Source organism: Falco rusticolus, chromosome 2, assembly GCF_015220075.1.
Source record: "Falco rusticolus isolate bFalRus1 chromosome 2, bFalRus1.pri, whole genome shotgun sequence".
Lineage (NCBI taxonomy): Eukaryota > Metazoa > Chordata > Aves > Falconiformes > Falconidae > Falco > Falco rusticolus.
Window position 1 is genome coordinate 121,325,061 of NC_051188.1, and position 26,512 is coordinate 121,351,572.

At 35.9% G+C, this 26,512-nt stretch overlaps 1 protein-coding gene across 4 annotated transcripts in view; it reads right to left on the minus strand.

Annotated features, from left to right (window-relative positions):
• Positions 1-238: 238 nt before the first annotated feature.
• Positions 239-26,512, minus strand: part of TBC1D23 (TBC1 domain family member 23) — a 35,946-nt gene continuing 9,672 nt past the window's right edge. The window contains exons 4-20 of one of the 4 annotated variants that reach the window (XM_037378342.1): positions 24,840-25,044; positions 21,678-21,801; positions 19,935-20,059; positions 19,787-19,830; positions 18,751-18,854; positions 17,869-17,991; positions 16,773-16,865; positions 14,838-15,008; positions 14,578-14,620; positions 13,780-13,889; positions 12,968-13,110; positions 11,579-11,623; positions 8,453-8,541; positions 5,487-5,622; positions 4,131-4,325; positions 2,796-2,930; positions 239-669 (exon numbers count right to left, since the gene is read on the minus strand). In XM_037378342.1, coding sequence (XP_037234239.1) covers positions 2,849-2,930; positions 4,131-4,325; positions 5,487-5,622; positions 8,453-8,541; positions 11,579-11,623; positions 12,968-13,110; positions 13,780-13,889; positions 14,578-14,620; positions 14,838-15,008; positions 16,773-16,865; positions 17,869-17,991; positions 18,751-18,854; positions 19,787-19,830; positions 19,935-20,059; positions 21,678-21,801; positions 24,840-25,044 — 1,832 coding nt within the window. In that variant the 3' untranslated portion in view covers positions 239-669; positions 2,796-2,848. Of the gene's footprint in view, positions 670-1,144; positions 2,931-4,130; positions 4,326-5,486; positions 5,623-8,452; positions 8,542-11,578; positions 11,624-12,967; positions 13,111-13,779; positions 13,890-14,577; positions 14,621-14,837; positions 15,009-16,772; positions 16,866-17,868; positions 17,992-18,750; positions 18,855-19,786; positions 19,831-19,934; positions 20,060-21,677; positions 21,802-24,839; positions 25,045-26,512 lie in introns of those variants that run through there. The other 3 variants (XM_037378341.1, XM_037378340.1, XM_037378343.1) reach the window with 3 other exon arrangements.

Consider the following 26,512-nt stretch of genomic DNA (forward strand, 5'->3'; position numbering starts at 1 on the left):
TTGGAAATTTAATCTTATCAGTTGCTGTATACAAAATAGTATTGTAGTCCTGGGAATATTTTGGGGGGGTTGTTACTTATCCCTTGTTTAATACCATCTTTTATTTGTTTAATACTATCAGTGGTACTAAGCATGCAACTAGAAATAATGACTACAGCATGAAAAGCTGTTATCGAATTAGAAACTAAGACATGAATCAATGAGATAAAAACAAAGGGGGGAATTGTGGAAAACATAGGCATGATTCATGTCAAAATAGCATATGGTATGATAAGTATAATTGTTGTACCTTGTGTGAATTTAAAATAATTTGTGACCACTGTAACCTGTATCACAATTGTAATGAACAGGCGAATGTGCTTCTCCTTTAGAACAATGTAACCACTTCTTAGAAAACTCTGCCTGGAGCAGAGGCAATCGCTACTTAGGAAAGCGCGCCAAAGACCCTGAGACTCTCAAAAGCGCGCCAAAGAGCAGCCAAGAGGAGGAGGAGGTGTACCCTAGTAACACAGATGACCCAATGGAGGAAGAGCAGGACGAACATCCGGCGAGAAGAGATTGGTCAAGATGCTGCTACAAAAGACACTGTTTTCAGAACTCTGTGTGCGTGTGGTGGAGCTAAGGGAGCTCTCCGCACACCCAGCACTGTTTTGCTTATTGTTTCTCAGCCTAAATTGATTGAACCCAAAATAGAATTGTTTTAATTGTTATAATTTATAACAATAAGTATACACATTACCCACTTTCCCCATTTAATACCCAGATACACCTGTTCAACAACTCAACGTACTTTTCACAGTCCCCTCTCCCCCCATCAATGACTAGGAGAAATGTGCTGTCATTTTGTCAATGCTTTCATAACATGACACTGAGAAATCTGGAATTTATGTGGAGACCCTTTCTATAATGTGACCACTTGCTAGCTTGTTTTGACCTTTCTATGAATGCTCACTAAGGCTCACCCAAAAGTACTTTAATAAAATCAGTCTAAGTCTGAATTCCAAAATACGCACATTAAGATGATACTGACAGTAGCTACCTATGATCCATAATCAGCTTCTTTCACTCCAAAAATCAAATTCACTTCCATTTATAAAATATCTTTATGAAAAACTATTAATAGAATCAGAGAATTCACACAGTATGCAACTACATGCTTTCTAATAGAACAAGTTATGTTCAAATTGTACTGGTTTATTTACAGCTGTAGTTTATAAACAGTAACACAAACATCTTTACATGAAAAAAATCTCATTGCCGAAGTAGGCACAGAGTCAGAGACTCTTCAGGATATTTTCAGAAGGGAGTAGGAAGGGGAAAATGTAATACAACAGCTGCTGGGCAAAACTATAAATACATGACCATTGGCCCAGGTGCAATTTCATGCAAATATCTTCAACAGTTCAAGTTCTATTGGTGTTTACTCAGATACTAAGAAGAAAAAAAAAAAAGAAAAAGAAAAAAAAAGGAATTAGTTCCAGAATTAAGGTGCCCTAGCTTGATTCCTAGTAAAATAACTTAGAATAACTGTTTTTTATAAAGGTCAGTTTAATGTATTTTAGCTCCTGATGATGTACTAATTCACAGGTTTCTATTCAAATACTCAGAAGCCTTCAACACAGCAAAGCTAATCCCCATTATCTTTATTTCACAGTTTTTGGCAATTTCCACATCAGTCTACAAAGATGCTATGCCTCAGCCATAAGGACATTCCTGTACTGAGCTTTTTTAACAAGAGAACGATTCTTGGAACAAGTGGCAGCTGCTGATAAACAATCCAGATAGATAAACAATCCCTCAAATGTTAATTTAAAAGATGTTAATTAAAAGAATACAAAGAAATGCTTGAATTAGTGAAGGTAAAAGGTAATGAATACATTTATCACACGTACATAGGACTTGAATCTCTTCACTTTGTGTGCATTAATTGTCTTGCTGAACACATCTTCGATCAGCACATACTTTGGTGCTGAACTGAAGGTTTTTAAAGGTCTAATTATTATCTTAGACATTTTGTTTCTGAGGAGCAAGGTAACTAGCGTTCAACTGTCCTATTCTGTCATGAAGCTTTAACTTCAATTTCAATGCACACACTCAACTTCACAAGAGAAACAGCCTCAACCTATGAAATGCATAATTTTGCATAATTTTAAAAAAATCACATCCCTCAAGTAAAAGCTTATTGTGCACAGTTCATTTTGATATTTAAAAATACCCTTACCACCAATTCCAATGATTTAGCCTAGGAGTGGATAAGACTTAAAAAAGCTAATTTTACAAATTGCTTGTATTACTCCATTATCTGCAGCCCAAGCTGGACTTAACTCTTTTTAATGAGAAGGAACCAGTATTTCTAAGATTTTTACCTGCTCTGCTTATAAACCTAAACTTTTAATCAGGCCTTGATGCTACCCCAGTAGGCCAAGTCAAATTTATAGACTGTAGGCAATGGAGACATTTTATTTTCAAGGACAGTAATTTAAAAACTGTCTGGTTTCAACTGCTTTTCTGTATCTGGCAGTGCTTTATTCCTTTAACATGCTTAATGCAAACCCAGCTGCATCTTCACTTGCAAAGATGCAGATCACTCGCATTAAGATTGCACTAAAAATGAAACCAACTGGCCTTTATAATAAACATTTCTTCAAAACAAAAACAAAATTAAAAATTCTTTCCAGAAATTGGTAATAATTTACCCTATCTTAAGCCTGCTACTCAGGCACTCCCATCAGCAGACAGAAAAATTCTTTAAAGTTAGTATTCAATTGGGAAACAGTCAGCTTGTGTCCACATACAGTATCTTGGTTGCTTCTTCTTTATAAACTGTTGTCTAAAAAGTCTTTAGTTATTAACTCTCCAAGGCATCCAATACTTTCATGATCTGTTGTTTTATAGCTTTGGTAGCATCACCTGCATTTGGAATCAAATACCTAAAGAAAAAAAAATGTTTAGAAAAAGTCATCATTAGTTCACTAAAATTTTTTAGTATTAATTCTGTAGTTCTTGTTTTGATTTTTCCTCTGGCACACACTAGGAGGAAGGAGGAGAGGAATACATAAAAATGAAAAACTATTGAGAAAATAACATTTAATTCCTGGTTATACTATGAAACTCTTCCTGTCTGTGAATTTAGAACTGTTAAGGAGGACTTCACAGGCTATCTTGGAAAGGAAAAGTTCATCATTAATTAACAATGGTATGGATCAGGCAATTCAAGATCTCTGCAGCCTGCACTATCCAACTAAGCCATGGCAGTCTTTGTGGGTTTTGTTTTTTGTTTTGTTTTAATTCCTATAGACAGCTCTAGATCATTTATTTGCAATCCTTTCTCTTCTGGATTTGCTCCAGTCAACAAGGTGGTGGTGAAGTAACTCAACAAGCGGCAAAGGTCTCTGCAACATTTTCTTTGTCTGACCTACCACCAAACTAGTTTCATGCAAAGCAGCCAACAGGCATAGAACAACTTCCCCAGTTACCTAGAAAAATCATCTCCCATTTCTTGTGAAAACAGAGCACCCACTGCACACTGTTCTCCCCAAGGATGAGGACAGCAAGATGTCCAACTGATGGCAGCAACTTTGTCAAAACAGTGTCAAGAAACAACAGGCTAAGCTAGTGGAAGAAAGCTCAACAGATCCATCTCTCTTGACTTGCCCCCAAAGTCTTAACCACTCAAATGCTGAGCATGACAATAACTAACTTTCAAGAATCAGGTTTCAGGGGTTCAGAGTTTTGAGGTTAGGCTTCTGGACTCCTTGCAGAATGTACAGGAAGAGTCAGAAGGTTAGAAATTGGAAGAGATAGGAAGGTTAGAAGAAAGGCCACTCTCAAATCCCGCTCTTCACAAATCTGTACTTTAGGCTACAGATAGTAGTCCACTTCATTTTCATTTAAGACCCTACAAAAAGAAAACGCTTGCAAACATCCCATGCCCAACAACTGTTGATGCAGACCACAGAGTTCCTCTCTGCTGGCAGATCTTTCTTCTAGTTCACATCTGAATTATGTATTCCTAAATAAAAAATACTACTTTTGAATTCAATTCTGGGAATTGCAGCATGCCCCTGATTTCCTGCTGACAGCGTTCTGTATATCATTACTACTTATATCTATGCTACTAGATGGCTTACCTTTCAACTGCCAAAATTTCTATGCCTGAAGTATTGCTATTTCCATATTTAAAGGTGATCAGTTCCGGGTGTTTCTTCTTGGATGTGATCTTGACTACAGAGTTGAGTGCCTGTCGAGACTGTATGTAAGCCAGTCCCTTTCGTGACGGAATCTCTCTCAAACAGTACATATGAGTTGCTGTTACTAGGAGATGACTTGAGGGAAAAATACAAATTAGGTTTGCTCATGAGCTAAATATCAGCTATTTAGAAAGCTGAATTCTACAAATAAGCTATATAGAGAGCAGTAGATAAAACTTCCCAAATCTAAGAAACAGTTTTAATACTTATCAAATCTGTAATTTAGAAGGGTCTACAAAATACTTCAGATTTTCGAGTACTGTATCATAGCCATTTTTGAAAACAAGCACGGCATCCTCAACAGCATACAAAACACAGTGAGCAGTTAACATCATCACCTTATGACAACAGCCGTGAGTGCTATCAACAAAGATCACAACCACCAGTAGTGCTGGGCCACGCACGGAGCAAGGAAAATGCCTCCAGCTTCAATTTCACCCTTCAATCATGCCCCCAACCCCATCCCTCCACCTACAGAGCGGGAGCGCTACATGTGGAGCCTCAGACCCAAGTTAAAAGGACATGCTGGCACTCCACGACTGTCAGTCACTGTACAAGCTCTAACGTGGAGACGCTGACCTGCCAGCTCAGTTTGAGTCCCACTTTTGCCTTCTTCATGGGAGGAATGCATGCTCAACTAGTGGTGGGGACACACTAGCTGAAATCATACTATGATATATTAGTAATCACACACCATATAAAATAAATCTAATGGCAAAATAAACTTAATAAAAGACAAGAACAGACCATGATGCAAAAAGAAAGCCCATCATCATTTTCTGTTTTCCAGATTTAACAGGACTCGTACTTTTTGGGGAAGCCAAAATATAGCAAGTATCATGTTCTGCTCTTCAGGATTAATAAGGTCACTGTATCCTGGGGGCAAGATTGGTGTGTAGTACAAGGCACAGAGACAAGCAGAGAAGAAAAAGTGAGGCCACAAGTACTCAGGTCTACCTGGTCTTGAAAAATAAACCTATGTACACCGAGAATATTTTTCTTACTATCTTGTTTTCAAAGCAAAACTTCATGCTAGGTTTTTGTAGGTAATTACTATTCTATAATATTGCAAATAAAAGAATGCAAATATAGTGGTAACATTTTGTTCTAGGATGTTTCGCACTTTCATTTCCTAGTTTAATACAAAGAATAACTTAATTGCCCAATATTATTTTATTTTTTTTCAATGTGTATCAAGACAGACATTTTCATTAAACTTAACACTAATTCCTGTACCTGGGAAACATATGCCCATTTTCCTTCACTTCATTACAGGGGAAGTTATATTTCACATCAGGTTTATTTATCCATGTTTGGATGTTGACAACCTCTTTTCGATCATCATCTGACATTGAGGAGCTATCAATTTCATCTATTTTGAAGGGAGGAGATAAAAAAATAAAAAAAAGCACAACACATCAGACAACTTTTCAACTTACTTAAAACTATGGTTCAAACCAAAGTCAACCTAACCGTAAACAATTGTTCAGAGGGAAGAACAAAAAATGCATATCTGATACTGCTCTTTTAATTCTCTTTCAGCAGACAACTATTTTCAGCTCAGGGTATTTCTTAGGCTAGTCTAATTTGTCCATCATTAAGTATGATAGATCTTTTACATGGACTTGTTCAGACTTTCCTTGAAGTCGTGCAAATGTTTTGCATCTACAGCACCAACATCTGTTGGCAAGCAGTACCAAAAAGATGTCAACTACATTTCAGTAAAGTCTCCTCTTGTGGCTTCTAGTTTCTTGTACAAGAAATAAACATCTGTTGATCCCTTTCCAGGCCAGGCATTATTTTTGTGGGCCACTTTTCCTCCCTTAAATTGCCTATTTCATATAACAAAAGTTCTAATATTCAGTTATGCCTGTTGTGAAAGCCATTTCACATCTTTCCTCACCTTCTTATTCCTCTCTGAACTTTCTCCTGTTCAAACATATTTCTGAGGTACAGGATCAAGACACACAGTATTCAATGTCTGGGTGAACCACAGGTTTATACAGCAACATCATGACCTCTGTTTTATTCTCTGTTGCTTTCCTTATAATTCCTAGTGTTTGATTTGCTTTTCTGACTGCCAATGAGCACTCACTTACTTATAAACCTGTGGCTCCTGGGCACAGCCAAATCAATGTACCATTTTGTATCTGAAACTAGATTTCCCCCCCCCCCCCCCCCATGTCTCTCACCTCACACTAATTCATACTGAATTTCATGTGCTATTTTATCACCCAGTCACTCAAACTGGCAAAAGACTCATTCAATTCTTCAGTTTGTCCTTACTACCTCAAATAATCTTGGATCATTAGCAAGGATTGTCTTTGTGTTCACCTCCTTTTCCAAGGACTTTTAAGAACATACTCAAAACCAAAATTTTCAGCACAGACCTCTGTGAAACACCCAAAACTCCTGCGTTATCACTTAGTTGCAAAATATTTTTTACGTCTAAATATGGTGATTATGTTTACATAGTAATTTGGTGCTACATTAGATGAGTTTAAGCAATCTAGTTATCTGCAGTGAACTATATATATTAAATCCACCAAAAATTACTCCCAGAAAGGAGTAAATCCCGAAAGATACCCGTTTAAAGCATCTTTTTCAAAGCCAGTTTTCTACACTTTGTTCAACTATTTATTTCAAAACAATTCAGAATTATAGCCATACTTTTGAAAAGGCTTTCGCTGAAAAAAAAAGGCACGATGAAAGGAGTAGAACAAAATCCATCCTCATTTCACAGAATGGCTGAGGATGGAAGGGACCTCTGGAGGTCATCTGGTCCAACCCTCCTACTCAAGCAGAGCCATCTAGAGCAGACTGCAATTATTATAGCTGATCACAATTTTTTAATACAAAAAAACTCACTAAAATTTCACAAAGACTACCATACAGAAACAGGTCGATTTTTTGCATTCTTCTATACTGAACTAGGTATTTTATCTCCTGTGTGCTGGTTTTGCTTATTCAAATCATTGCAGTAATTCTGGTTACTTACAAAGTCTAATAGTGCTTTTAAAAGCAAATGTAAATAGAAATTACAGAACAACCATTACTGAAAAAAACGTTCCAGACAATCTGTCTTTGAGGACCTGGTTTTCTGAAACCACATAGACTTTGCCAAGCACTATTATGGATGTTCAAAGAACTGTGCAAAATTAATTAAGTGGCATTTTGAGGAGTATCTTATTAGTATTAAAGCTTCTGCCCAATAGTTTCATTTTGCTCCTTCCCAATTCTTATAGCACACAAGCAACGTTTGTTGTCAATCTTGTTTACACAACTCAAGATCCATGAATCTCCCTTATTAATCTTCTTAAATTATTTCTTTTGCAGGTCAAAATTCTTGTTCTAGTTATTTGTTTCTCACATGGAAGCAGAGTACGCCCTTTGGTCACAGAATGGTTGCTTGTGAGCTGATGATGGTTGGGAGTAAGCTAGCACTACTGTAACAAAACCAGGACAGCAGTAGTTCCGCACCATTCTAATGTTAGCACTGGTCTGGAAAAAAACAATCTAAACAACAAAAAAGCCAAACCAAAATAGCCCCACACCTTTGTGAAAAATGCGGTGTTCCAGTTTTGGCTGTAACTTCTTCAACTAGATTAATAATTGAATCATCTCTGGATAAGTACGCATAATGCTGTATAAAAAATGTGCAAATTTAATTTTTAACAGATTCAATGCTAAAGAGCAAAGTCCAAAACACTGGAGACTGTGCACACATCAACCACCTTAGTGTAGCTCCAGTTATATTTTCAGAAAATCAGATTGTTATACTAAGTGCCAACACTAGAGATTTAACCTGAGATCTGTCAGCCAAAAAACAGGTCCATTACATTTTGCTTACTGTTGTAACAGAGGTTACAATTGCAGGTTTACATGTACAAGACCAGCACAGAAAAACCGATTTTTACTACAAACAACAAGTGAACATGAACGATCCACTAAACCCATCTATTCCCACTTACTCCTGTTGGCTGTTTCATGCCTACCACAATCTTTTTTTATTTAGTCTGCCACTACGTATTTGAAGAGGGCGTTTCCTGGTTGGTCCTAGGCACCACAATAACAAACACAATCAATGATAATAGAAAAATGTCACATTGTAAGACAGATGTAAAATACACTCTTATGATTTAGCCAAACTTAATAATTTTATCTAAATAAGCTAATGTAGGTAAGAGGAAGATCTACTGTACCAGTATCATACTCTTCTTCATCTCCGATGCTGAATACTGGTTTCACACCACGGTAGGGTTTTCCTACTCTGTCACTGCTGCTGACATGTCTGTTGGCAATGAAAAGGACAGGAGAGGACATGGGATGTGAGAAGAAAAGTAACTTTCAAACTGATGGTACAACTCCTACAATAACCTATTAGCAAAACGCGAACATAACTGCACAACTGAGAAGGACAAGAGAATTTCATGAAGCTGCCTGTAAGGAAGCTGTGACTGACCCATCAAGCAATTTGGTTAGTGAAAGCATGTAATTCAGCTACTTGGCAAGGCTGACTGTTGTAACAAGTAAAGTGAAAAGAAATACCTTTTTGTTTTAAAAAGGACTTCTGGTCACCTCCTCAAGTGAAAAAATACATTAGAGACCTGAAAACTGACAGCATGCTATGAAGTTTCTAGCATGAAACTGAAAAATTTCTGGACAGTCAGGGCAGCTTTACAAGGATGCCAAACCAGGATGGAGGAAAAAACGAAGACTACTAACCAATATGTCTGGAAGGTAGTTTTTCTGGTTAATTCCTCAAAAGATAAAGTACCTTAAGCACTTCCAGGTGGGGCTAATAAACCATCCACTGCAGTGTGAACTCTGACTTCCTGCCTGTCACTTACTTTCTCCAGCATAAGCCAGACCCTGAAAACTTTGGTCAAGCTACTCCCACTGCTAAAGTCCCAGCATTACTGGGATTTCTGCATAGATACTGACTTAAAAAAAAAAAAATCATCACATTTAAGTCTATTTCTACAGATTATACTAAATGACACAAACACACACAACTGAGTCTTGATGTCTGACACTAACAGTGGCAAATCCTGAGGTATTTTAAAGCTCCAGCTCAGAGTGCTGTGATTACATGGTCACAGCTGTCATGTTAACTGTTCTGGCCCTTAACTGCTGAGAATACCTGAAAAATGAGAAAACCTAAAAGGTTCAGAGAGCCACAAAACACACAAATGCTGAAAAAAAATTAAACAGCTCATTTAGCTTTTAGAACTGGCAACATGTAGTAGTTAAAAACCAAACAAACCAAAACACGCCTGTCCCTTTCCCCCATTTCAATTTCTATAACCTCCATCCCCATAACAGGTATTTGTATTTCCTATAAACTATAAGCCCTGATTCCTGTTTTAAGTATATTCATATATCCAGTTTACATGCTACTGTAGAAGCAAGCTGGAGCGGCAACTTCTTTAGTAATATACGAATGAATGCTTGTACTTATGCATACCTGAAAGCGCATTTGAAAGTTAAAAGAGAAACCTACATTTTCTATGGCTAAAATTTACTAATGTAGACAAAACAAGGAAGTGTTTAATAGGAAAAAAACAGAAATGCATTCTACAATGAAACTAAACATACAAAAACATGCTCATTAGTGTTTAAGACAATAAGCATCAATGACACTGACAATTCAAGAGGGCAGTGCTTCTATATGGAGGCTTTTGCAAATATGCTTTAGTAATACATAACCAATCGAGCAAGAAGCAGCGCATTTAAATAGTGTCAAATTAAATTATACAGAGAGCATTTAAGAGAAGATCCCATTAGTGTTTATAGATGGAAGTTAGTCAAGACAAAAGAAAGTAAAAAGCTGCTTTATAAAAACCTAGTAACATCTTAATCTAGAAATGGATCTCCTTTAACCTATTGGCACAGAAGGTCATCATTACATTGTTACAAATTTAATGCAATTCTCTTTAGAGGCAAACCTGCAACTGAAATGTATTTGTGATGAACACAGAAGTGGACCTAACTAAATGGATGGGAAAAGAATGCCATTCCAGGTTTTTAAGAGCTGCCATTTTAAAAGAATAGTTTTAGTGATCCACAGTGTGACCAAATTTATTATTGCATCTTCCCAATGAAAGAAGATGAGCAACAGGAGTGAAAACAGCAAGTAAAATAACGGACATAAAAATCTCAGTGTATCAAAACTTCCTGGTGACAAATTCAAGTATCTTTCAGTTATCAAACACAGTCACCACATGTTTTAAGTTGGAATTTTAACACTTTCTAACCATATTCTAAAAACTGATAAAATGTGGGGAGAAATCCCCATGATCTTTAGGATTTCTAAATTAACAAATCATTACGTGCTATTGAGATATTCCCACTTTTTTTTTTTTTTTAAGAATACTGGTTAACATTACTGTTGGTTTTGCTCACACAACACCCTTCTGTAATGCTTATGGGTAAATCTTATCTCAAATTATGTGCAAACTACTTGAAAGAAGAACTTGTCAACCCAAACAGCATTTTATATCTTCATTAATTCTTCCAGAGCCAATCTTCATGCTTTTCAGTCTGAGGGTCGAAAGTTGTAACACATGAGTTCCTAAAGTATAACCAAAGTAAGCTGTCCTTCATTTGTCACAAGTAATTTAATATAACCTCAATTCACAATTTTTATTTCTGAAATAAGGCAATAAATCCAAGACAAATGTGAAGGGTCTCCACATTTCTGTGAAACTCAATAGTTACGGGAACAAGATGAGGGGGAGTTGCAAAGCATATTTACTTACTAACTCAGCATTTTTCTTTTCCCAGTAATGAGCACCTCTGTTTCTATCAGCATGTTCTATCACCATGTGATAAGAAGCATAAAAAAAATCCAGATTGCCAGACAGAATTTCCATATAGGTTCCCTCTCATATCTAAGCTTTGACGATGCTTTATAAACAGTTTATAACAAGCCCTTTTCAGAGGTGTAGTCTCTCTTGTTAAAACCTTAAACCATAATTTGTTCAGTAATTGCTCCTAGAGTCTTTCACTAGCACAAGTCACTAATAAAATGTATATAGGAAATGACAAGTTAAAAAAAAAAAGAATACATAAAAAAGCAATAGTAAGGGAGGGATCAGAAATGATGACGCAGAAATTAAGAAAGCACTGCCAATACATTCCTTTTCTTCCTCTAGTCCCCTGACCACTACTTGTAAAAACCAATAGCTATAATATTCCAAAGAAACCTAAATTAATACAAAAATGAGAGCAATTTTGTCAGTGTAACCAATGCTTACAAATATCATGATGCCATGCTAAATACAACAAAAGTGGTTTTAGTCAGACTGCTTAATTATCAAGCTTACCGCTCCAGGCTTGCTCTGTCTGGCCAGGGAATAGTGAAAGGTATTCTACAGTACATTGGGGCAGAGGACAGAACAAAAGAATTAAAAATAAAAGTTTAAAGGAAAAATCTAGATAAATAAATGAAATGCTGTATATTGGCAATGTGTCTTCAAGGAGGATGCTTATAAATAAAAGCTATGACAGCTAGCCACAAGGTAGAGAAGTATTTGTAAAAATTCTACTGGAAGATTAATTTTTCATGCTATGTATGGCTTACATATAAGCCTTAATACAACAAAAGATACTACTAGGTGCTCTTAAAGAGTATGTTGCCTCTAATTGTGAAATAACGACAACTTAAAAAATAATTTTCCAACACAAGAAGAAGCAACAATCTGTACCTTTTGATTACCTACAAACTACTAAAGACTACTTTTTTGGCACGTATTTTAAATCCTGCTATGAAACAAACACCAGCTCTGTTAAGATTATTGAATACCAATATTTTAGCAACATACAGCTCCAAAGGTTACATAGTTTAAAGAATTCTAAACCAGGCTATTCAATGAAAACTTTGACAGATGAAGGCTGTTATTCTGTTGGAACAGGCTGCCCTGGTAAGTGGTATAGTCACCATCCCTGGAGGTTTTTAAAAGACATGTAGATGTGGCACTTAGAGACACGGTTTAGTGGTGGGCTTGGCAGTCCTGGCTTAACAGTTAAGACTTGACGATCTTAAAAGTCTTTTCAAAACTAAATGATTCTATAATTCTATGATCTAGTTCAGCATTTGGAATAATGACTTCCAACTTTGAAAGTGTCTTAACATGTTTGCACATTCTCGTTCCAAGCTCTACTTGAAGATGAACAAGAAAAATGAACAAGAGTGGATTCTGGGTTTGAAAAACAGCATTACATCAGGACTTGGGGAAAAAAAATATAAACCCAAGATCTTCAAAACAGTTAACCTCAACTTCACAAGATGGGGTAGTTAAAAAAACAAAACAGAAAACCAAACAAACAAAAAACCTCATCCAGAATCCTCTGTCATTCATCCATTCCATTAGAGTCAGGATGGTGGGGAACTCAATTGTACTAATTCTTGACTTTTAGACCGAATAGAGAACTGACACCTTATAAGAAGTCAAACTAACCATGCAGTAACAAATTCTACATAAATATTCAAGGTAAAAGGCTGCTCACACTGGCTTTGCAATACTAAGGCAACACAGCAGGCTTACTGTGTCATGATGAAATTGTGAGGAGCGCAGGGGTAGGAAATCTAAAAGCTGAAACTGGAAGATAACATCCTTTTCCTAATTAGCACAGTCTTCACATTTACAAAATAGCCACATGAAATGGGAAGTCATTCCTCACTGCTAATTCCCAGTGAGGTATAATTGACGTACCTGTCCACTGGAGTAGATGTATTTTCAATAAAACTAATAACTTTTTCTTTTACATTCACAGATTTTGTCTTCAAAGCAACTGTCATTTTATTCACCAGAGACTTTACTCCTTTTCCATCACTTGAACCATTAGGAGAATCACCCTGTAAAAGTAACTCCTCTCAGGATTAATCATATAAAAATAATGTTGTTTCATCTCTAGTTTGTTAAGAAAGGAAACAGACTACGAAACAGTAATCTACTTTCTGGTACTCAGTAGAAGATTAATTACAGCATTAAGTACTCTTCTAGAGTTCTATCAAATTACAGCAACAATATGCATCTGAGGTAAAGATGACCCAATAAAGAAAGCTTAACAAACCTTACTACTGAGCATGATGCTATGAAAATAGGGAGGGGAAGGAATTCTGTTAAAGATAAATTGTATCCAAATTAAAAGTCAAATTCAATGTACAACATATCATCTGTAGAAAAGATACAATTTTGAGCTTTCCCATGAAACTATATAACAGTTTCATAGTAACTTATTCCCAAAGTGAAGAAGAGCCAGGAAAAGAATTGTCCATTATATATATTCTGCTGGAGAACGACTACAGCAAGTTCTCTACAAGCTCTTCCTTTCAAGAGGATAAAAACGTTTAGGATGCCTCTGATTGGACAGTAAACATAGTTTGAAATTAAACACACAACTGAAAACAATCATGACCTGCAGTAATGCATTTTATAGAACAGAATGAGGAATATGAAGAAAAAAATTCAGTACACCTGGGGCTCCCATCCCACTATACAACTTCAGCTTAAAATTCACTTACATCAACAGAAGAGTTTATGTTACTTCTTGAGCCCGAGGTACTAGCAATCCAGTGACCATATCCATTTTCTGGTCCTTCCACATTGATATCTGCTAAATGCTGCTGGAGGGCTGTTAAAAGGCCATTTAAAAACATTGGAATTAGTCTGTTGATGAAAATACCGTATATCCAAGGCTAATCAGTAACAATTCTTATTCCAAATGGTTTAATAAGACAGATAAATTCAGATACCGCTAAAATCATCCCAGGCTTTTCTTTCAGTGGTACAAAGGCATTATTAGGATAATCTTTATTTTAGTATTTTCAGTTAAAATACAGCAGCAACTAAAAATAAATCAATGCTTTGATTCTAAAGCTAGCTGTTATGACACTACACATTGACTAGAAATGCCTCTAGGCTCATACTGTGGTACAGCCTCATTGATTCCAGCAACATAAACTGCAGAATTATGAACCGATAACCTAAGAAAACACAACAACAATTAACAGTAATTATGAAGTAGCATGTTCATATGGATCTGCAATTTACAGAGGCTAAACATCAAGAATGATACATTAGAAGAAAGAGGGAATTTCCCCACTTCCTGTATTAATTTTTCACCATTCAGAAATGTGGGTAAGCCATGACAGTTAAACACAAACATGCAAGTGCAGTGTTGACTTACACAAAACAAAAACCTAGCAAATGAGACCTATTTGTTGTTCATTTAGCTAATTTCTAGCCAAACCTAATAAAAATATCAACGCCATTAAAATATCAAGTTTTCTCAAGCCAAAGATCATTATTAACAAGCTTACCCATAAATCCTCCTTTGGCAATGCTTACATACTCCTTATTTTTCTGCAACAGAAAATACATTTTTGGTTGAAGCAACAATTTGTGGAATGAGTTTTGCAAGCATTGTAATGAAACATGGGTTAATTTCATAACAACTGTAAACATGAGTAATGTAAAAGAACAGCTGTGATTTTAAGGGAAAATTTTACCATTTGGTATCAGTGATATGCGCAGATACGCTTTATTTCAGATATTAAAAACCACAACAATTTAGCTGTACCTGTAAGAAGTGTGCTAGCACCATGTTCATATACATATCTTCCTCTTCCCTGCCACTTCCCATGAAGCAGAGATGTTCCCCACCAGCTATGGAGCCAGACTCAATCGACTGTTTTTGTGCTTCTAATAGGGATTTTACAGACTGTGCAAATTCTGATGGGTTTTGAAGCATCTGTGGAATGAACAAACAAAAACACCTATTTGACACCAACATACTGTAACACAACTTGTGAAAAGATACAAACTTTGAAAATGGTTATAATTTGTTAAACGCAAACAAAGCAATATCAGCACTGTGCAAGACACACCAAAAAAATGACAACCTGACCCAGACCTCATGTTACATAAGAGAACACTGAGAACGGTCCTTTTCTCCCTCACTCCATCCTGCTCTCCCCAGGAAAGAAATGCAGCTAACGTATGTTAGTTTATTTCTGCAGACACCAAATAATGGTGGAAAAAAGTGTCTTTGCAACATTCATGTTGCATTGTTGGCAATATGGCAGAGGGACCGATTTCCACATTTATACATGCCTGAGCACAACAAATTCAAACTTTACAGCTCTGAAGTCCTTTTAAATACCTAGAATTTTTAGGTGCCAGTAAGGTCCTCCTATTTGATGATTTATAATGGTTATTTCTATTTTATTGAATATGGTGTTCGATTAAGGCTAGCAGGACACTGACATACCACAGGGGAAGTTTTTTCCTAAATAACTTTTGATCTAGGTTAAAACCCAGAACATTATATTACAGAATCATAGAATCATTTAGGTTGGAAAAGACTTTTAGATTGAGTCCAACCATAAACCTAACACTGCCAACTCTCCACCACTAAGCCACGTCCTTAAGTGCTTCATCTACAAATCTTTTGAATACCTCCAGGGATGGTGACTCAACCACTTCCCTGGGCAGCCTGTTCCAGTGCTTGATAAGTGAATAAGTTTTTCCTAATATCCAATGTAAACCTCCCTTGGTGCAACTTGAGGCCATTTCCTCTTGTCCTATTGCTTGTGACTTGGGAGGAGCGACTGACACCTACCTCTGTTCAGGTAGTCATAAAGAGTGGTAAGGTCTCCCCTTGGCCTCCTTTTCTCTCCTATATAATTATACTTGTGCAAATACTACCAAATGAATGAATACATCATTTTAATTAGAGAGGTAAAGATAATAGATGCAGGACTGAGCTTCTTAACTTTAGAAAGGTAAAAAAAAAGCTTTTAATGGTGTATATACATAGAAATCATTCCATACAGCATCCAGAGACTGGAAATGAAATAGTAGAGGGTTAATCTAGAAGTGAAGAATACACTGTAATCCAACTAAAGCCTAAGTGATTTGGGGGAAAAGTAAGATTGGCTATTCAGTTAGCAATTCATAATCAAATGGAAACTGCAGCAAAATCTTTAATAAAGTAATTAGGCTGTCGTACATCTCAGTCCCAAAATTAACGCACTTCCTCTCTCATATTGTAGTGCAAAAATTTTCAAGAAGTTATCAAATCCTTTTAATGACATAAGCTCCTTAGAAGCAGACTGCAGTAAGACTGGCTAGGGAATAAAAGAAAAATAACACTACTTGTTAAATTAATGACACCTTTCACTCGAAATGATAATACTACAAAGAGATTTCTTTCTCCAAGCCATGTCTAGTCTTTAGCCTGTATGAGTTTCCAGTTCTAACCAAAGAACAGGAAATATGGAATGCCAAAATCTAACATCATTAAGGACTAAACTTCTCAGTAAAATAATGGTTCTACCAACCTCCTTCAGAAAAGCTAACTTTTGAAACTTCATCACATAGCTAGACACTGCAGTCCACAGACTGGAGTCTAAAATAAGGATAACTTATTTTTCAAGACAGACATTTCTGTCTCCTCCTATTTAACTTAGCATTAAAAAAAAAAAATCAGTAAAGAAACAAAAAGCATACAAACCAAATCTGAGTCTAAATGAAATGCTGTTGATAAATGCCCAGCATTGTATTGCTCTGCAGGACGACAATCCACTACAAAGAATCTTACACCTTCCTGAAAGAGAAAGATTTTGCCTGTTAGACAATTTTGAAATTGTGTAATTGTTGGTGGAAAAGTACATAATTCAATTATATTTTTATACTAATTCAAATACTATAGGAACCCCTCAAGGGAGCTAACAGCTATTGAAAAAAATCTTATTTCATTTGATTAACCCAACTTTTACAGTTAACAGACCACCAACAATATTCTAATAGTGACTTCCCATTAACATATCAGCTTGTGCATCAGAAAGGATCACCCAAGTGCAATACACACAATGTAATTGTTTCACCTCTACTGAGACACATATGGTGGGTATGAGGGCACGCATCAACAAGACATCAGAAAGGACAACTCTGAAGTCCCAACCCAACAGTCAATTACTACTCAGCACAGCACATACCGATAACAGGACCTAAACAGATGCTTAACTTTACCTGCAGTAGGGAAAAAAAGTATGCATGATGAACCTGGGGCCTGGAAACTGCTACGAAAAGCCAATAGATTACAGTTTTTCTTATTGACTATCTACACTGTTATCCATATATTTGTCTTAAATGCTCTAAGTGAAGTCCAGGCACGTAAGTATGTTTGCAATTAACTACCGAAATAGCTTTAACCAATTTTTTTTGGTTTTTTAAACCTTTCATTGACATAAGGAGATATTTCATAATGGAATTCTTCTTAAAGGTGCCAAGTAGCAAGTTTTAAATTTTCCTTTACAATAGTTACATTTGGAAAGGTATTCAAATTAGTGAGCTATTCCTTTAAGCTCCCACTCCTCAGATTCAAATCAGCTGTATTAAGCTCCCCTGGGCTGTAGATCTAGTTGTTATGCACAAATGCATTGCATCAGCAGATGATTTATAAGGGAGACAACTTCAAAACAAGAATACTTTTTCCTGAGATAGAAAATATTCATCTGCATTGTTAGCACTTAAATATATGTGATACACAAAGCAAAGCAATTCTTTTCTGTAAAATTGAGGGTGGGGAGAGTAATTCAGATACCAACTCCTTGTTGCTGATTTGCTTGAAGAATCTCAGACACAGAAACTGCTAGACAGAGAGCCTGGCTCAAATCTGTATCATCATCTTTGAGTCCCAGCAAGCTACTGCCAAAAAGACTGTGGTTGTCCTAATAAGGCAAGGAAAAGAAAAGTTAACTGAAGCCATTGTCTTTAGATGTGAAGGCTTTAAGTAAAACTATATCCATGTCACAACATTAAGCCTGATACACGCACATCTTTGTCCACATAGTCAAAATTTTGATTAATGGAAATTCTTTCTGCAAATCATGGCAAGGCCTGAACTTCCATTAGAAACATGCTTGTTTACCACTCTGAGCATGCCAACATTTTGTTTTGGCTTTTTTTTCTTCCCAAAAAATCTCACATGCCTCTCACATACCTGTCTACACACATCAGACAAAGTACACACAAGCCAAAGGCAATAACCATCAATCACACTTATTTCATGGATTCACTGAAGTCAGTTATCTTGAGTAAGGAAGAACTGCAAGAACAGTGGAGGTGATGACAACTTTATCTCTAGAAAGTGACTTTTTCCTGTTTGCTGTCACAAGTACAGCTAGGACTGCTGTGCAGTCTACTACAAAGCAATTGTGTCAGTATAGCATTTTTGCTTCATCAGTTTTTACAAGAACCTGGTTTGCAAAACAAGGTCATCAGTCATGAAATAAGAATATTGAAGGGAAGCTTCTCTCTAACATGTTTCAGTTAATCTTCTTATCTTTCAAAGATCCTAACAGTAAATACCACCAGAGTAACAACATGAAAAAAATGTTTTAAAACACATCACAATGAAATATTCAGTTACTGTCACAAGGAGCTTAAACAGTACCAAAAGTGAGAGAATATCAAGATTACTTTATTACCTTCCTGAAGGAAGCTGGAGTCTTGCTACAGTAATATTGTGCCAAAGAGAAGAGATCTTCTATATCCTCTAAATCAAGATTGGCTGGCGAAGCTTCTAAGAATTCTGAGATATACAGAAAACATGAGTGCACCATTATTTCAGACACAGAAAAGAAGGACCATACATCTTTTCACACAATAAAATATCTTATTTTTAAATAAGGCACAACACAATTGAGTTTATTAAACAAACATGAAAGTTGATTCACTCACCAGGTGGGAAAAGAAGATACAGGAAATATTCCTCATCCACAGGAAACCTATGCTATCTGCTAGAGTTCAAACTTCCCATGCTGATTCTTTTTTACCACACTTTTACCTCTGTATACTTTTAGCTTTCAGTTGTAGTACTAAGTCAGCTGCCTTTTCTAAAGAGGGCTGACCAAGAGAATCCTCTAAAACAGTATTTAATCAGTAGTTCTGTTATGTCCAGAATGGTACAAGGGTACAGTTCTGCAGTATATAGCAAAGACAAAATTCCAAGGACCCACCCTCATTTTTAACTACTAGAAGATTATTAATTATATTGTATTATGCCATGTAAAAAAACAGAGGCAGGTGAAATAGGCTCACAAGAAATTTAGTGTAATTTCTTTAAAAACAGAAGAGGGTAAGACAAGAACAATGAACTGGGGTCAAATCAAGTGCATACAAAGATAATAATCTGGAAAAATGCAACAAATGCAGAAGATTTGAGGAATGATTTGAAAGCTGCTGCTCTGGGTTTAGAAACATGGTGATTTGACTCCAAACTGAAATATAAACCCAAGTGTGGGCATGCTAAAAGGAAACAGAAGAAAAGAATGTTAAGGACAGAGGAAACGTGATGCAACAGAAGAGCAGTGAGAAAGTAGTTAGTAAATGAGGGAATTTATTAATGAAAAAAATCACAGGGAAATAAAGAATTCAGTTATTTAGTAATGAAAAATAATAATCAATAGGGATTACACTATATGGCAAATATTTCACTAGCAGCTATGTATGAGAAGTACTTACTTATCATTTCTTCTTTATCCGATTCTTGTGCTAAGATAACGTCTCTGAAAACAGTGAAGTTACAGGCATAGATAAAGTTAGTAAACCCAAAACAAAAGTGAATTAAAACTGTCAGCAAGGAACATCTCCAAGAATTAACTATACTTACTTTGCATTGACGAGGATGATTAACATTAAGAAATAAATGAAGAATGGATCTGCTTGTTGTAGATATCCATCCCATATTGCCTGAGTGACTTCAGCTGAACAGTAATATGAGAAGAGGCTTCCAAGCTATAAATTTGGAAAATGGTGTGAGAAAGGAATAACCAGAAACAATCTCATTGGGGTAACATGTTTAGCAGAGATATCCAAAACAAAATAAACAAAATTATGTTAAAACATACATTTGCACCATGTATTGAAGGATGGTTCTACCCTCAAAAACAATTTTTATGGAAACAGAGCAGTAATGGTACAGATTATTTGTGAATAAATATACCTACTGTGAAAGCAAACTCAGCTGTACACTGTCAGCCTTGCAAATTCAACCAGAGAGAACACAATTGGGCTGGAATACTGTTTAGCTCATAGCCACTCCTAAATACCGATTATACCAACAAGACAATAATAAGAGAATGTATTTACTCAACAAGCTTAGCAAACAGGACTTTGAAAGGATCCTGTAAACAACAATGTCTGTTTTCCACAGCTGAACAGAGCTAATTGAACATGGTTGCACATTAATTTGACTTAATGTTCCATTATGGTGCTTTATAGCTAAGTAATTAAACATTTGCAAGCACAGAAAATTTTCATTACCATTTAACAAACTGTGCCTGTTCCCATGTTCTCATTTAAAAATATATCCTCTCTGACGTGCAAAGTTCAAAGTGGATAAAAGAAAAGGTAAGAACTTGTTTTCATACATGCCAGGTAATATTTGCAGTCACATCTAACTGAAATGCATACCAGCTGGATTCACTGGGGTCCTACTGACTCGCTGATGCAAACAAATTCTTTATGAACAGAGCTATGGCTTTTGAAAGCTCACTTATCTTTTTATAAACACTATCATGGAATATTTCAACACTTCCTAGTATACTCCTGTAACAAGTGGTAAGAAGAGCTATCCAACTCTGAACCAAACACAACTGAAGACAAAATGTCCCTGAATAACAAGGCAATGACAGGTCTCTGAATGAAAGAGCCTAGAAGAGTTCATGGGTCAAAGTCTTCTTTATTAATTTACAGACTGCCTCTGCAACCACTGTATTGCATTGCATATACTAAGTAGCATTGAAACATGAGAATTCTGCTGGTTTATTTTGTAGTCTTGCTGCACAAACTCTATAAAAAAAACAGTGACAGAGGTAAGTGCCTTTATAACTACCCCCAACCTGAAGCAGTTTTGAAGTTAAGGTCAGGAGGAAGTGACCAGTTCTTGAGGAACTGTAAAATATATGCACCTATATCTCAAAGGCACAACACCACAGGAGGCAGTCCAATATATTAGCATGGAGGTTTTTAAAACTATTAGTAATTTGACTTTAAAAGACTCGTTAGGCTGATGCTTATCCGTATCTATAACCATATAGCTGCCCACTACAAAAACTAACATCACAGCTTCTTATTTTTTGAGTACATCAGTTGCTGTAATTCTTACTTATTTCAATAGTTCCTAATATAAGTGGCTCAATTAATATCCAGTACAATAAAAATGTGATGTTAACAAGATCTCATACCTTCTGTTCAACTGAAGAGAAAAAGCCCACACTACACTAAAACATGCAATTTATTTCAATACATGCAGTTCTAATCTCTTGTACTACTCTTCCATAAACTGGCAACACATACTTAAATTTTAACAGAATTTATTTTTCATGATGTTTCCCTACTTTCACTTTATTACCCAGTTGAGTGCATACGAGTCTGGAGTCATCTTCTTAGTATCAAGAAAGGAGCAGAGTTCAGGCTCATGGTACTGAAGAAGCAGTCTGAACAGATGAAATGGTCTTCCCTTCATAAAACAATCCCTAAAAAGTAGCAGTGAAAATCATAAATCCCCCCAGCACTATCCAGCTATCAGACTTACAGCAATTCTTTATTAGTTGTGATTATGCAATTTCCTATATTGTTTTTTTAATTCACAGGGACTGACCACGAAGTCAACTTACCTCAAGAGTTAAAAAAGCCCCACAAAACAACAAAAAGCCCACAAACACTGAACGCCCCACTATATTAATAAGGCAGGAGAAAGAACAAAATACTGCCAATACTTTGAGTATATAGTACAGAAGTATTTAAAAGAGATTTAAATATCTAAACAGGGCTAGCATGGCATTAGTATTGTTAACTAAAAACCGAATTAATAACATATAAATCATTCCTTCAGCCAAAGTGAAGTTAAAAGATGCTTAATTCATACATGAATAACTACAAAATGTCAATTAATCAAGCAGGAAATAAAGGAATATTTAAAATAAAGAAATAGTTGTTTAAAGACATCAGGAACAAATCTCAAGTGCTTAAAAACTTAAGTAAACTTATGTGAAACTTGACACACAGATCTCCAAACACAAATATCAGCCTAACTTTCTTAAAAAAGGGTAAGTCTATGTGGGTGAAATGTAAACATTCAGAGCAAATTATACATGGGGATTCTTTTTTGAAATTATCGCAAGAACTCTGACTTCCCATTAAGTTACCAGGACAAAAAGTGTGAAAAGAAAAGTATTAATTAATTTAGCATAAGAAGCTAGATTTGCAAATTACTCTGTTTCAATGGTTAATATGGTCAATTACTCCAGTCAGTCAAGTCATTCTTTACCACCTTTTAACATTAAGAATGGGTATATACCCAAAAATAACTTCAAAAAGAATCTTTCCACATTTCTACTGGCAATGGAACAACCTCGTTTAGATATTTTTCTTGACTGTTTTGCTCAATTTTTTTTACTTCTGGTACCTATACTAATAATCAATCCTTAACAAATACCCCGTTTAAATAAAACAAAACAAAACCCCACCCAACCATGCAAGAACAATCCCCCCCCCAAACCAACAACCCCCCCAGTTATCAGGAATTGTGAATTCCTGTGCCTATCTGTTACTTCCTAGCCAGAAGCCCCATGGAAGCAGCAGATGCAGCCACTGGAAGAACTAGTAAAAAAAAAAACAAAAAAGCAAAGCAAAAAAAATTAAAAATGTAGCTAAACAAAAGTAAATTGCCCTGGAAACCAACCTACATTTTAGTTTAGGAGAGGGTGGTTTGTCGTTGTTGTTGTCAGTATTTTTTTTTCCTGGGTAGGGTGTTTGGGTTTTGTTTGCTGTTGTTTTTGTAAAACAAAAAAAAGGAAGCTATTTTCCACCCTCCATTAGAGGTAACACTGATGTAATGTAAGCATCATCCTCAAGTAGGCCCTGCGATGAGACACACTTCCATTACCCACTTGCCACATTTTAATTAGTTTACTACCTTACAAGCTCTCACAAAAATCATCTACTCAACTGCATATCTGATTTCTTCTGCTTATGGCCCAAACAAAGAATACTGACAACCAAGGACTTCCATATCAGCTGTTTATTAGTTCACAAAACTTACCATTCTAGACGAAGGGCAGGAGGAAAAGAAAGACAGGTATGCACAGGGCACTTTATACCAAAAGCCTTAAGAGTAACTGTTTTTCCAAGAGAAAAACAGCAAAACCTCCCTCATCTAAAATAGCTTATTATGTTGGGGGTTTCGCCCTCATTCTTCCTTTGGCTTGCTAGAGATGCTCTTTAAAAAAAAAAAAAAATTAAAAATTGAAGAAATGTGGTCCAACAGATCATGCTGTACAATTTGCTCACCTGTTGACAATATTCTGTTAGAATAAATTCCCAATAAATATTTAATGATAGTTACAAAATGTGAGAAAATGTGACCAAAAAGCATATGACTTAAAAAACAAAAATAGCAAAAAATTAAAAATGAAACTTTTATTAAATAGTAATGATGGTCCAGCACTCAAATATCAAATCAAGACCAAACTGATCTAAGCAAAGATTTGCAAGTCTACTACAAATTGTCTTTCTGTGCCTTTGCAGGGGAGGGGGGTGGGGAAGAGAAAACCGTCTACATCTCACTGAACCACCACCTAGGTTCTTACAGAGAAACTCAAATACTAGACACTCTGAAAGGCTTCTGTGGCTGAAAGTACGTGAGTTACATGACCATAATGCCACTATCCCCAAGCAGTTCAGAGCCCAACAGTATTTTAAATCAGAAACAGACACAAGCCGAGTCAAGTGACAGGATGGATAAGTATTTCCTGCCACGACACCAAATGTGCACTTTTCGTATTATGGACACACATCCAGCAGCTGGACTGCAATCTCCTCACCAGGGAATCTGACTAAGATCTTTAATTACAGACTATCCATACGTTATTTCACAAGGTCTTAATCAGAAGACCCTGTAGCCTCACTGGACTGTCATGGTGCTACTCCAATATAAATAAAAAATTGTTTTAGTAAGAGCACCTATAAAACAGCATGAAAAGCTCACCACCCCTCACCCTCTCCCAAAACCTAACAACTTAAAAAAATTATTTCAGTCCCAGCTCAGTAGAATAAACAGTGAAAATATCAATCACTTCTTTTAAAGAGATTTTGAGACTTAATTAATGCTTCCAAAGTACTTTGAAGTGACAAGGATAGAAGCATTTTAGGTACCAAAAATGCTAGGAAAGGGAAGAAAAAATGCTTTCATATAACATATGTGAATTAGATAGTTCCTAAACAATTTTTCATATAGCATGAAATTCCAGTTGTTCTTTAAAAGGCATATCAAGTCTATGTCTAACTAGTGACATGCTAACTCTTTATTAGATCTTAAACCAACTCAACCATCTCCTGGACTTCAAACCAACGCATAGTGAAAGATGATTCAATTTATTATCATACAAAGGAATCTGACAAGTTTCTGACAACAAACATTGCTACTCTACTTGAAACCAACATGCACATCATTTCAGAGAATACTTTTAATGCCGATAAAAATATCACCCAGGCAAAAGAAAGAGAGTTTTACCTTGGAATGAATTTATTCATGATAGCATAAAAGCAGTTGTACAAATCACTGCGTGGCAAACGAAGGTGCACCAGAGGTTTGAGTAGATGTATCCAGCCAAGGCAAGAACTGTACTTAACATTGCGTGATTTACAATAAAAAGTAATAACAGACTCGATATCCAAAAGTAATACTGACTTCTCCTCTTCTGGCACTGACAACTGGTCTGAAACAGGCACAGCAATATAAACTGTATTAACAGCCTTTCAAAGAAACTGACTGAGATCATTTCATAGCACAATTGCACCTATAGGGACTGCTTGGGGGAAAAAAAAAAAAACAACAAAACCAGACAAACAGAAAACTAGCAGCTTGGACTAAATGCTTACAAAAAGGCAACAAAATACAGGTGATTTTATAACCTCAGTAGGATAAGGCATTTAAATATCATATAAATATTGCAACAACAGGATGAAAGAAATCTGAGTTTTCTAGGGTCTCTATGAAACAAAGCAGATTCTTTTAATGAACAGAATGCCCCTCTTCTATTCCTATTTGATGCGTTCAGCACATAACTTATGCTGAACACATCAAAAAATTCATCTGAATTTCAACACAGAACAACCTACAACGCATACCTCCCATTCCTCAAAAACCCACTGACATGCAAATTCATGAAAATCAGTAGTTTGATATCAGCTTGGCTTACAGACTTAAGTTTTATTATTAACATATAAACCATTTTTATATAAATAAAAATCTCTACTTCGAAGTAATTTTCCTAACAGTAGTTTAAATTTGAGGTTGTTAGGGTAACTATAAAGAGAGACACTAAACTATACAACTACACCTGGCTTTTAAATTTGATTTGGTATTGTTGCTAATCAGAAGATACATTAATCAAGAACATATATAATCTTTTATATAGATGTAGTATATTGTTTCAGATTCTTACAAATGTAAGGCAATAAAAAGATTATATGTCCCCTATTTATCCTGCTGCATCCGGATGATGCACCAAAAAACCCCGTACAAAACCAGTTCTGTAATTAAGGTGGTAAGCTAAACACCTCTTAAATACCGTCCTTACTGAGTTGGATACATACAGGAAGTCTTAAGTTTTCATTAGTTCCAAAGCATCTTCCTGCACAAAGAAGTACTGGCATCCACCTCACCTGAGACGACCAATCTAAGACATACTATGTCAGTACCACACCCCAAATTATGCCTTCCTCCATGTGACGAAATAACAACTTACAGTTAAATATACCAGTATTTATTATAGATTGTAGTGAAACCAGACTTTTGTGTAAGTTCATAAAATTTTCAGTTTAATATTAAGTACACCATGAATTATGTATTTTCAAAATACATTTGGTTTAATCCAATCAGATCCAATTGGTTCTATTCCACACAAATTCATTTTAATCCATACCTAAATTCTGTCCATTTTACTATAGCTAAAGTGACTTACAGTAAGAGAAGTAATAACCATGTTATGTCCAGGACAGAGGGAAGAGATGACTACACACTACATTAATGCAGTGGCATTAAATTTCTAGTGAACATTTTCCCCCTTCAATTATAAGATCATGAGTCTCATTACTGTTAATAAATTTTTTATTACATAAGTCTCTAATACTTCCCCAAAGCCAGTCAATATTTGGCATTGCCTTTCCTCCATCTCTTGGGAA